General features: G+C 48.2%; 1 protein-coding gene across 2 annotated transcripts in view; it reads left to right on the top strand.

Moving 5' to 3' along the window:
- ABCC1 (ATP binding cassette subfamily C member 1 (ABCC1 blood group)) overlaps positions 1 to 13,305 on the top strand; it is a 148,192-nt gene that overhangs the window by 80,489 nt on the left and 54,398 nt on the right. For both annotated transcript variants that reach the window (XM_061152904.1, XM_061152905.1), the window contains 4 exons: positions 944 to 1,121; positions 2,351 to 2,512; positions 6,162 to 6,254; positions 7,919 to 8,122. In XM_061152904.1, coding sequence (XP_061008887.1) covers positions 944 to 1,121; positions 2,351 to 2,512; positions 6,162 to 6,254; positions 7,919 to 8,122 — 637 coding nt within the window. The remainder of the gene's footprint in view (positions 1 to 943; positions 1,122 to 2,350; positions 2,513 to 6,161; positions 6,255 to 7,918; positions 8,123 to 13,305) is intronic.

Consider the following 13,305-nt stretch of genomic DNA (forward strand, 5'->3'; position numbering starts at 1 on the left):
AGGGTTCCCTGGGCTCAGAGCCAAGTCTCCACGTCCTCACCCGCTTTGCCTGATGCTTTGCTTTAATAAGCCATCGTAAAGTCCTGTTAAACCACGATGGTTATAAGAAATAGAAACCTACCAGGCTCCCCTGAAGCCAGAAAGGAGAAGACGGAGGCTTATCTTGGGAAGTCAACAGCAGGGATGCAGGGTAAGGGAGTTAGAGAAGGAGAGGTTCAGGAAAAGAAGGAGACCGGCACTTTACAAGAACAGATCACCTTTGATGAGGCGAGAAGGGGCAGCAGTCAGATTAGGGAGCTGCTGCACCAACCCAAGAAAAGAGTAAGGATATGTAGGCATGTATGTGGAAATCTAGTGTTTTAAGGGGCCTGTTCTCCAAGGTTGTTCGGATTAGTTATCTCTTGCTGGGACAAGGAATTAATCAACCTTACTGTGTGAGAGTTCTTTGTTTTGCATAGAATGGGGGGTGTGAGAGTTCTTTGTTTTGCATAGAATGAGGGGTGGACCCGGAGGAGAATTTTAACTCCAGGCTATTTTGAGCCACCTTAACTTTCCTTCAAGGGAAGTTTCAGATTGTAAGAAAGCTAGAGAGCTTTCTCCTATTTCAGAGAGCTAGCTGAAATAGGAAGGAAGGTTTACCTCCCTCCCTCCCTCCATCTCTGCTTCTCTCTCTCTTTGGGGCCACACGTTTGTTCTCTTTCCCTTCTTCCTTCTGCCCTGTGCTCCCTTCTGGGTCCCTTTTGGGTGATGAGGTGGAACGGTCACCCCTGCACGGGCAGGCCCGTGTGGGTTGGGCTTCCCATTTGTGAAACCAAAGCGAGAGTGCCCGACTCACCCGGCTGGCTCGGGAGAGCGTCACCTGCTGACACCAGAGGGCTTACCCACTGCGTGGACATGTGTTGTAAGGTCTCTCATGGCGGGTTCTGTCCTCGCTGCCCTGCAGGTTGCTCATCAACTTCGTGAACGACAAGAAGGCCCCGGACTGGCAGGGTTACTTCTACACGGCGCTGCTGTTCGTCAGCGCCTGCCTGCAGACCCTGGTGCTGCATCAGTACTTCCACATCTGCTTCGTCAGCGGCATGCGCATCAAGACGGCTGTCATTGGGGCCGTGTACCGGAAGGTGGGGGGCGGTCCCCCACGGAACCCTCGGGGGGCTTGGCTGGGTCGCCTCTCAGGCCCAGCTTGCAGAGCAATGGCATGAAGGTGGCCTGAATGGCTGTGGGTTAGCACGGGGTGACCGTCAGGCTTGACAGCTTAGCAGAGCTACTCCCAGAGGCTTGTCTGGGGTGGGGGGTGGGGGTCACCCAGGAGCCCCCCTGCCCAGTCTGCTGCGGGTAATTGCATTTCTTGATTTGGGACAATCCAGGTTCAAATCCTCGCCTACTGTTAATATTCTGTGTGTGAGCATGTTCTGACTCTCCATCTGAACCAAGAAGATGGTACCTTCCCTGGGTGAGAGACCCTCAGCACGGACAGCCTTAAGGGAACTGAATTACCTCCTTGGTCCCTTCATTTCTTAGCCTCTGGGCCCCACAGGTTAGGAAGAGACTCTTCGGCAACTGGTAGGGAAAGATGGATTTGATCGTTGGCTGCATGTTAGACTCACCCAGAGAGCTTCAGAAACTTCCAAGGACCGGGCTGCACCCAAATCAAGTCAGAATCTCTGTCAGGAGTTTGGGGGGCCTGGCATCAGTATTTGTAAAACTCCCCAGCTGACAGCATGAAACCATCAGGAGCCAGGGTGGGTTTATCCCTCCAGGACATGTTGGCAGTGTCTGGGTGTCATAACTGGGGGTGGGGGAGGGTGGGCGTGTATCTAGTGGGTGGAGAGCAGGGATGTTGCTAAACGACCTGCATTGCTCAGGACAGCACCCTAGAGAACCATCTGACCTCAGGTGTCAGTAGAGTCACGAATGAGAAACCCTGGCTGAGACCTTGGTCCTTCAGGGTGAAGTGGGGACCAGCAGTGTCAGCATCTCCTGGGGGCTTGTTAGCAATGGATAGTCCCCCTCCAGGCTTACTGAGTCAGAAATTGCCTCATAACAGACTCCCTGGCGTGTGTGTGTGTACATGTACATACTCAAGTGCATGAAGCCTGGGTTTAGGCAACCTCTGAGGTCCCTTCTGTACTGAAGAGCTCAGGTTGGGGGGAGGCAGTGGGTGCTGTCGATAAGAGAGGGGCCTTTGTGACGAGACACACGGGCTGGGAAGGCAGATAAGCCACCCGGGGAGGAGAAAGCAGCGACCTCTCCGCTGGTGCGCTGTCTCCTTTCCTCCACGTGGGCCTGGACGGGGGCCCTGGCTGTCCCCTGCCACACCCACCCTCTTTCCCTTTTCTTCGTCCCGCAGGCCCTGGTGATCACCAATGCGGCCAGAAAGACCTCCACGGTCGGGGAGATCGTCAACCTCATGTCCGTGGACGCCCAGAGGTTCATGGACCTGGCCACGTACATTAACATGATCTGGTCAGCCCCTCTGCAAGTCATCCTTGCCCTCTACCTCCTGTGGCTGGTGTGTGTTTGACGTCATTCCCGTGGCGCATGGGGAGGGACCTCCATGTGTGGGCAGCGGGGGGGCGAGGGAGGGGTTGCCAGGGATAAGAACCTCCGTAGCTCACTGGCGTTTCTTTAAAAAAAAAAAAAAGCTTTTGTTTTGTATTGGGGTATAGCTGATGAGCAATGTTGTGATAGTTTCGGGTGAACGGCGAAGGGACTCGGCCATACATGTACATGTATCCATTCTGCTCCCAACTCGCCCTCGCCCCCCCCCTTCCCCCCCCATCCAGGCTGCCACATAACATGCTTGCTGGCATTTCTTGCCACCATGCACATTTTATTTTCTGGCCTGTCAGCCAGCTCCTGGATATTTTGTTCCTCTCTTCAGTTGTTGGGTCATGTTCTCTCGGTTAGCATGGTATTTATTTGCACGTGTCTCTTCTTGACAGTGTGTGTAGTTAACCACCCTGTAACATATCCATTGTATGTCTTCCTCTGAGTCTTCCCAAACACTCAGCAAACTCATTTATTCATGAGTCCTAGATTATGTTGGTGTTTTGGTTGCAGGGGGTAGAAGTGCATTTTAGAGCAACATAAGCAAATAAGGGAATTTTATGGGTGTGGGTAACTGAAGAGTCTTGGGGATTGGCTTCAGGTATGGATGGATCTGGGAGTTCAAGCAGTGCTGTAAGGACACAATCTCATGCCCTCATCATTTCTTAGCGTGGTGTTTCTCTGAGTTGACTTCATTCTCAATGGGATTTCTTCACACGGCTTCCATGGCTTTGGGTTTATATCATCTTCACAGGTGTTGGTGCCAGACAAAAGAGAAGATACTTCTTTCCTTTTTATCTCAGTCAGACTCCCAGGGAGCACTGTGGCCCAGCACAGTCCCATTCACATTCTTTAAAAAAAATCAGGGTGAAATAGGCAGCATTCTCCGATTGGCCAGCCTGGGTCACGTGCTCTCTCTCATTGTGAAAGGGGTGTGAAATAGGAAGATGATGAGCAAAGATGCTCATAGCCTGATCCATGCCTTACTCTTTCTACCTCTGGGCCTTTGCACATGCCTTTCCTTCCACCAGGAATTCCCTTTCCTCCCTACTGATGAAAAGGACTTCCAGACTATCCCAGACTTTAAGACTGTGATAAATACCACTTCCACTGACTTTTACCCCCTTTCAATTAGGTGGACTTCTTCATCAGGCAGGTGTCTTGGGGCATCTACTTCCCCAGAAAGTGCTGTCGTGGAACAGTCCTTTTAGAATTGCCTTCAGGGTTGATTTGTGAACCACTAAGACAATGGCTTTATTTTAAGTGAGAGTTGCTGAAAGTGTTATTGACACATGGGGAAGAATAATTCTTCATTGTTGGGGGCTGATCTGTGTATTGTAGTATGTTTAGCTGCATCCCTAGCCTCTCCCCAGGAGACACCAATCACATACCACCTCTTCACCCCCACACTCCCACCACCATTTGTGAAAAGGTCTCCAGACGTTTTCAGATGTCCCTTGGGGGAATATACCTCGCTGGTTGGGAACCGCTGCTTTAGACCAAAACCAGGCTTTCTCTGACAGTCAAGAACATAGGATAACAGGCAACAAGATGGCTCTGAAATCAGGCTGCCCCGGTTCAGATCCTGCCTCTTGCAGCTCTTATGGCTTAATGTCACGACGTCTTGATGTCCTCATCTGTAAACTGTTGACAGTCAGGAAACATCACTGCAGTGATTGAGGTCAGGACAGTTGAATGAATTGCTGCAGGTAGTGTTCCCTGAGCAGTACGTGGTACAGAGATGTGCCCCGTGTCTTTTAGTTACTATGATTTGCTTTCAGAGTTGATTCTGAATGCTTCAGATTGTTGGTAGAAATCACCTTCATTCTTAGAGGTGGATTAATCTTCACCGAGCAGAACTCCATCACAGAGAACATTCGGAGCAGTTGTTCAGTCGCTCAGTTGTGTCCAACTCTGTGACCCCATGGACTGCGGCACACCTGGCTCCCCTGTCCTTCACCATCTCCCAGAGCTTGCTCAAACTCATGTGCATTGAGTCAGTGATGTCATCCAACCATCTCGTCCTCTGTCATCCCCTTCTCCTGCCTTCAATCTTTCCCAGCATCAGGGTCTTTCCAATGCATTGCCTCTCTGCAGCAGGTGAACGAAGTATTGGAACTTAAGCTTCAGCATCAGTCTTCCAATGAATATTCAGGGTTGATTTCCTTTAGAATTGTCTGGTTTGATCTCCTTGCTGTCCAGGTGACTCTGAAGCGTCTTCTCCAGCAACATAGTTTGAAATCATCAATTCTTTGGCACTCAGCCTTCTTTATGGTTGTACTCTCACATCCATACATGACTACTAGAAAAACCATAGCTTTAACTAGACAGATTTTTGTTGGCAAACAGACAGTAGAGCAGTAGAGTAGCTTTTTGGTAACTAGGACTGGAGCACCCAAGGGTGACTCCTTGGAAGGGACTAACATGCTTACACTGTAGTTGCAACCATCTGTCTCAGCTAAGTGCATATACACTGGGCAGACTCTGCAGGCTGTCTCTTCTGAGGTGTGTAACTTGCAAGTTGAAAAATGTCGATCAGTATCTTGCCTCAGTCATGATCTGTTAACCTTTCTGAGCTGCAGTTTCCTTAATCTGCAAATGGGACCATGGAAAAGTCTATAGCTTCTTATCTACAAGTCCTCGTATCAAAAAGCTCTAAAAACCGAAAGTTTGTCTTAACTCATTTGGTGGCGAGACCTGACCTGAACAGATGTGCGATTTATCATCTTGATTATCCCTCTCAGTGGGAATTTTCCCATTTGCTACTGAAAAAAGCATTGCATTTGCTTATGGAATGCTGCGCCAGGGCCTGGTGGGGTGCGATATACAGGCATATCCATCTATGTCAGGGGGTCCCAGGACTCCAGCAGGTTCATGATATGCTAGGGTTACAGCAAGATTCACAAAGGTTGGAGGGGAACCAGGGACAAGCTTCCAGGAGTCCTCTCACCCTGGAGTCACACAAGAGGTACTTAATTCCCCAGTTTGGACGATTGTGACGACATTTGTGAAACATTACCAGCCAGGGAAGCTTGGGAGAGACCCCCCGAGTCCAGGATTTTTATTGGGGTCTGATCACACCAGCAGCCTCTACCTGGCACAGACCAAACTTCCAGACTTCCAAGGGGAAAAAGGCTTAATCGGCAGAAGCCATGTTGTTTGTCCAGTTTAGGCACAGTGAGTCAGTCTTATATCAGTTCTGACAATTTTGGGAGCCCTCCCCAAACCCAAGCACCCAGACCCCAGCCAGGGGCCTTTGAGCAAGACAGACCATCAGATGGGCGTATTCACTATTTTCTGTTTCACATCCCGTTACCTTTCTGAAATCCTTCAGTTCTCATTTGCAAAACCCACCCTGTTGGTAGAAACCAGTATAGTACTGTAAAGCAATTATCCTTCAATTAAAAATAAATAACGGCAACAACAACAACAGAAAACTCCAACCTGGGGTCTAAGGGTTTCAGATAAAGGACCGTGGCCTTAATATTCTTACGGGGTTTGTGGGGCCCCGAGGGATGCTCCGGGATAAATCTGAAAAGTGGAACAGCTGCATGGGGTGGTTCAGCCTGGGGAGGTCCTGTGGTGAGGCTTTGTTCTCGTTCCTCCCGTAGAACCTGGGCCCCTCCGTCCTGGCGGGGGTGGCCGTGATGATCCTCATGGTTCCCCTCAATGCTGTGATGGCCATGAAGACCAAGACCTACCAGGTAGGGGGGTGTTTCCATGGGGCTCCGAGCCGGGCCCCTGCCTGAAGCCTTTCCACTGAAGTGTTGGCTGCCTTCCTTCTGCATAGGCCGTGGGGACCTCAGCCTTGCCTGCCTGTGGGAATCCTCTGGGGCGCTTTCATAAATGCTGGTCCCCACGCCCCATTCCGGGAATTCTGAGTCACCTGATAATGGGTGGGTCCTGGGTTTTTAAAGCTTCCCATTGGGGCCGCCAAGGTTGAGAGCTCCTGAAATAGTTAGACCTCGTGGGCCAGTGTCTGAAGCCGCATCTTTGGATATCCGGGAGATTCCTCATTTCCCACGGGTTCTGTTCCTTTACGTGGGTGTGTATTGTCCAGGGCTGAGCAAAAACCACCCCTTGCTTCCCCCCACCCCCACCTGACACTGGTCACAGCGCTGAACTTCTTACTTTCAGAGCTACTTAGTATTTTTTAAGTTTTGAAATAGTCAAGTAACAGAGTGAATGTCTTCTCCTTATATTTAAAAAGTTCAAATAATACAGGAGTGTAGGGCCTATCCCATTCCCTGTCCTCTCAACCACAGTGAACACACCGAAGCAAATCTTGTAGAACTTTCTGTGTGTTTATGTAGAGATCAGACTCACTGTGTAGTTAGGCTGGGCGTGTATTAAGTGTGTGCGTTGCGGTGCTATCACCATATATATTTTAACACATGCAGGCCCTTTTGGCAGCGTGATTTTGTCGTTTGATGCCATGCCTGGGGGATCTTCCTGTGGCATGCCATGTGGTCTGACTGCATTCTCTGGAGCTCATGTCTAATGGTCCATAACAGAGATGGGCCGGAGTTCTTTTTTTTTTTTTTGTTCCTCCATTGATGGCTCTTTATGATGTGCCTGTGGAATTTCAAATGAGAGAGCTTGGCTGCCCTGATGATGCTATAGGAGAGACAGGTTCCAGAACGTGGGCCTGGTGGGATGAGGCTTGGGGGGGTAGGGAGGTGATTGTGGCCTTTCATCTTCTTCCCTTGAATGGCCCACCTCCCAAACAGTTCCAGTCTCTGACCTTGACCGCGTGTTGCTTAACCTGTCCTGTTCTGTGACCCAGGAGTGACATAGCACTTAATGATAGGGCTCTTGTGAGCAGGACTAAATGCCCATGAAAAGCTTAGAAAAGTGTCTGGCTTAAGGAAAAGGCTAGGTGATATCAAAATTATTTAACAACTCTGTAGCACAGGTACCCAGTGGTCAGAACCAGTGCCGGTGGTACAGAAACACTTCAGTATTGTAACAACCATGTACTGGCTGATAAGCAGTAAAGAAAAGAAGAAAATGGAGGGGGAAGAAAATATCATCTCTCGTATTTGGATCAGCAGAGTAAGGCCTATGCCCCTTCCTCCCTGGATGGCTGTACAATTTTTCTTGCCTCTCTTCTAAATTTAAGAGGTTTTGCTAATAATGTCAAATCTAACATGATTCGAAGCAGTTTTTTTGCCTTGAAAAATGAATCCTTTGGAGGGCTCTCAGGGTCTGGAGTCACAGTTCACAGGGATTGTTCACCGCTTTCCCACCCTCAGGAAGGCCCATTCTGAACAGATGGGGTTGTCAGTCTGGTGCCAGGGCCAGAAGTGAGCGGCCAGCACCCACCCCCCCTCCCCCGGTGAGGTGTTGACTGCTTCTCTGTTCCAAGGTGGCCCACATGAAGAGCAAGGACAATCGGATCAAGCTGATGAACGAAATTCTCAACGGGATCAAAGTGCTGAAGCTTTACGCCTGGGAGCTGGCATTCAAAGACAAGGTGCTGGCCATCCGGCAGGAAGAGCTGAAGGTGCTGAAGAAATCTGCCTACCTGGCCGCCGTGGGGACCTTCACCTGGGTCTGCACCCCTTTCCTGGTGAGTGAAACCGGATTTCTCCTGGCCCACACGGTCAGACGTTTTATCGTGTTGTCATTGCCTAAATATTTTTCAGAAGTCGCTATTTCAGCACAGTCTTCTCCGACCACTCTTTTTAAAAGCACCACCCCTGCTCTGCCCTTTGTTTTATTCACAGCACTTGATAGCTCCCAGCCCAGGGCTGCCCGGAGTCCCAGTTAGGAACTGTTTCAGGTTCACCATGAGCGGAGAAGTTTGTGCTGGAATGTAAGCCTCTGCTCTCTGCATCCTTCATCGAGAAAGTCTGCCTAAGAAACAAAAAAAGTCAGCAGAACTAAACTGCTTGCTTGGTGCCTTATTTGAGCCACTTGATGGTGTCAGCTCCTTATCTGTGGGCATCTGGTCACACACGGAGGGTTGGCAGTGACTTGTGGACCACATTTGAAGTGGCCATGCCAGACACATGCTAAAAGTTACTTTTTCATGAATTGTCTTTCTCCACTAGAATGTCAGCTTCAGGAGGGCACAGATTTTTTTCTGTTCACTTCTGTATCCTAGTGCCAGAACCAGTGCATAACAAGTGGCCAACAAATACTTTTCATTCATTGAAAAAAAATAATTCATATGAAAAGTTATGAAATAAAAAGTAATAAAAGTGTATTATCCTTCCATCTATCCCTTTCCTCCAAAATGACAATTTTGTATATCTTTTTAGGGAAAAAACGTTGATGTGTGTAGCTATTTTTGAAATATTTATAATATATTCAAAAGGAGTCATACTCACATGGTGTTCTGGACCTTTGAATTTAGTATATAACCGCTCAGTTCATGCATTCAGATCCGCTTCATCTGTTTGAACCATGTATTCTTGTCCGGAGCATGGGTGTGCCATAGTGGACTTAACCCATCTCCCATGGCTGGCCTTTTAGGCTGCTCCTTGTTCTTTGCTGTCACTGAATGTTCTGATACATACGTCTTGGGTTACTGTAATGGGTCTGTTTCTAGCTGGCCATCCTTGAAAAGTTTAAAGACGAGAGTGTAAGTTACTGTTTTCCCAACCTGGCCGCAAACCAGAGAACCGTATAGAGAGGGACTGTGGAAGCCCTGTAAGCACAATGGACAGTTAAACATGGTCAAGGATGACTTCAGATCATGCCCCGCCCCTCCATGCTTCTTTTTTCTTTCTGTCTTTGTATTATTAACTATGTCATTCTTTTTTAAAAATGTTGCATTAGTAGTGAGTGTTACTTCTTAGTTAGGTTGGCAAATACGTATTCTTATGGGAAGTTCCTATGACCAAAACCACAATTTCCATAAATAAGAAAGAGAATTTTCTAATAGGCTACCATGTGCTTCATCACAGTAGAGTTGCAGGTGGAATATTTAAGGAAGCTCCTGCTTTTTTTGATGTTTATCAAAGTATGTTCGTTTGGAGACTGGGTTGTGTTAGGCTCAGCTTGATGTCTCCTAGATTCTTAACCCACACACAAGGCAACGTGGTGGAAATCAGTGATGCCTCAGCTTGTGCAGGCCTCAGACTCACCTGCCGGCCTTGTTAAAGCCATGCTCGCTGGGCCCCACTCAGTTTCAGATCCAGTCTGTCTAGGAAGGCCCTGAGTATTCACATTTCTAACATGTTCCCAGGGGCTGCTGCTGCTGTGGGCCTGGGGTCCACACTTTGTCCTCAGCAGTGGGGCCCGTAGACCAGTAGCGTCGGCATCACCAGGTTGCTTATTAGAAATACAGACTCTCAGGCCTCACCCCAGACCAAGCTAAGACAGATCTAAATTTTAGCAATTGCCCCACCAGGGGATTTGTATGCACATTAAAGTTTGAAAAACATGGGCAAAAAGGAGGAGTAATCACAGTTTTCTGTATAGGACCACCCAGTGAATAATTTAGGTGTCCTTGGCCGTGTGATCTCTGTGGCAACTGCACGTCTCTGCTAGTGTAGTGTGAGAGTGGCTGTGGATGGGACTTGACCGGTGGCCCAGGGGTGAAGACTTCTCCTTCCAAAGCAGGGGGCACAGGTTCAATCCCTGGTCAGAGAACAGATTCCCACATGCCTTGGGGTGTGGCCAAAAATTAAAAAAAAAAAAAGGTAGGTATGGATAAGACAGAATGAATGGGTATGGCTGTGATCCTATAAAAATTACTGCATAGACACTGAAATTGAATTTTGTATACTCTTCTACGTGTCATGAAATTTTTTTTGGATCATTAAAAAATCGGGTTTTTTGAGATCATTTAAAAATGTAAAATCCATCCTAAGTTCATGGGCCGAGACATAGCCAGCTGAGTCCTAGCTTAGAGGAATGGAATGTTTTTCTGAGTGTCAGGACCCCCGCTGAATTCTCCTGCCAGCTCATGGAGTGACCTGTAGCCGGTCATTTTACCTCCCTGCCTCTGGATCTTTGAGCAGGAGAGAAGGGGTTGGAGCTTCCCTGGTGGCTTAGTGGTAAAGAATCTGCCTGCAATGCAGGAGACACATGTTGGATCCCTAGGCTAGGAAGATCCCATGGAGGAGGAAATGGCAACCCACTCCAGTGTTCTTGCCTGGGAAATCCCATGGACAGAGGAGACTGGCAAGGTACAGTCCATGGGGTCGCAGAGTGGGACCCAGCTGACCATGAGCGTTTGGCTTGACTTGACTTTGATGAAGGGGTTAGGCCCCAGGGATGTGCATGCGTCCTTGCCCTCTGCAGGCCCCTTGCCTCAGCCAACACCCCTGGACAGTCGTGGTGCTCCCTCCCGCTGAATTATGTTCAGACAGTCCTCCAGGTGAATGAACACTGCCAGTGGACTGGAGTTGGCCCAAGCAGCAACGTCGCTTAGCTGCTCTGGGACTCTGTGTTCCCTAGATCCCTTCCGGCTCAAACTCGCCCACATTCCAGGCTGGAAGGGTCTGCTGTCACATTCTTTTCACACTCCAGTCTCCCTAGCCTTCTCCAGGTCCTTAGTGACTCTCTTTGTTTTGTTAAAAGTAAAAAATACAATACTGCATGGTAGTTAACAGGGGTTGTTCTTATTTTCTTCCACCTGTTCAATCCTGCCAGGCTCCTCTGTCCATGGGACTCTCCAGGCAAGAATGCTAGATTGGGTTGCCATTTCCTTCTTCAGGGGATCTTCCCAACCCAGGGATCAAACCTACATCTCCTGCATCAAAGGCAGATTCTTTACTGTCTGAGCTACCTTCTGGAGGCTCAACTGTTCAATAGTCTCTATGCATTAAATACAACTGTTAAATAGTCCTTACTGTATATATGATGCATTTTATTTTAAAAACAGAAAGTAATGGATTCGTGTGGTGAAGATAGTTACAGCTGTTCCAAAGAGTCTGCAGCTGAGCTTCTCAGCTCCAGCGCTGCTGACACTTGGGACTGGATAATTCGTTGTTTCTTTGTGGGGAGCTGTTCTGTGCACTGTAGGATGTTGAGCAGCATCCCTGGCCTTTCCCCACTTCAGATGCCAAGTGGTACCTCTCCCCCCATCTCCCCAGTTACGATGATCAAAATATCCCCAGGTGAGAAGCACCTGTCTGCCTCCACAGGCCCCCATCACCCAGCTTCCTTGTCCATACCAATTTCTTCTGTGTATTTACGGAAAGAGCCTGCATGTATACCAGCATAACATTGACTATATACAATAAATGTACTTAAATTGCTACATCTATTTTATTTACTTTCATACTAGTGATAGCAAATCACACAGAAATCCAAGATGTTTGGATTCCTTTTTTTTTCTTTCCTTTTTTATAAATAGGCAAAGATCTGAAGCCAGAGGGGTCAGGCAGCAAGCTTTCATCTGAGCTGTGTTATGCTTAGGACAAAGGGACCTTTCCCCATAACCCTTTGCTCTGCACATCGGATCCTCTGACAAAACCTGGCCATTTCTAGCTAGTCACCCGAACTGCCAACCCTTTAAATAATCATTTCCTGCCCTGGTCTCCCTTAGGAAAGCACAGCAAGAGATGCTTAAAGAGTATGACTGGCTTTTCTTGACCTTGAATTTGCCATTCAGCTTTGGGGTGATGGTGGACTTCCAGAGACAGGGTTGGTTGAGCTGTTCGTCATGAAACAGATGAGCCTGGGAGTCAGTCGGGGACCTTGACCCTGGCCGAGACATCGAAGCCTCTGCCTACATTAGGAGAAAATATGTGGCCTCTGGTTCCCTTGGAAGGTATTTGCATGTTCTTTCCACTGGTGGATTCCTGCACTTCAAGGATGATGACGTGTTTACCCACCGGTAGGTGTGATGGAAGACAGAGTCCTGAGGAGGTCAGGCAGGAATGGGGATGCCATGTGGCAGGATTGATGGGATTGTTTTTCTGGAATATAGAGCCTGGCATTTATCATGTCCTCATGTCCACCTAATGCACTTTCCTAAAATAGCATCCCCAGGCAGCCGTCAGTATTTGGCACTTGCTATCTTAGAAGATTTGCGAGCTTCTTGTCATCTCTGCGCCTTGTCTGTCCCTGCTTTAGAATAATTATCCTTCTATATGCTAATTACCCATTGTGCAGTTCTCCACTGACCAGAACATACATAGCTCTTCTCTTTTATTGCTTGTATCCCTGTAACATAGTGCATGGTAAGTTGCTTTAGTCGTGTCTGACTCTTTGTGGGTAGCCCACGAAGCCCCACTGTCCATGGGATTTTCCAGGCAAGAATACTGGAGTGGGTTGCCATTTCCTTCTCCAGGGGATCTTCCTGACCCAGGGATCAAACCTGCATCTCTTAAGTCTCCTGCATTGCCAGGCAGATTCTTTACCACTAGCACAACCTGGGAAGCCCCTGAAACATAGTGGACTCAGCAAATAGTACCCACTCATTAGGTATATGTGGATTGACTGACTAAATGAATAGTCAATATTACAATAGTCACTTACAATAGATTGACTGAAGATTTGGATAAACTGTATTAGTTAGGAACTATCTTGCAGGTGGCAGAAACCTAACTTAGATCTACTCAAGTAAAATAAAAAGATGGGAGATTTTTGAGTCACTGAAAAGTCTAGGAAGGTGCTGGTTTTAAGCATGACTGGGGTTTCAGGCATGGCTGGATCCAGGTGCTCCAAAGATAATGTTGGGTATAATTCCTTCTCTGTCTCCTACCTCTGCTTTCTCCACGGTGGTTTCTTTGTCAGATGCACTTACGATTGATCCTGTCATCTCAGTAACCACAATGAGGAGAGAGCTCCCCT

This window comes from Dama dama, chromosome 10 (genome assembly GCF_033118175.1).
Source record: "Dama dama isolate Ldn47 chromosome 10, ASM3311817v1, whole genome shotgun sequence".
NCBI classification, from domain to species: Eukaryota; Metazoa; Chordata; class Mammalia; order Artiodactyla; family Cervidae; genus Dama; species Dama dama.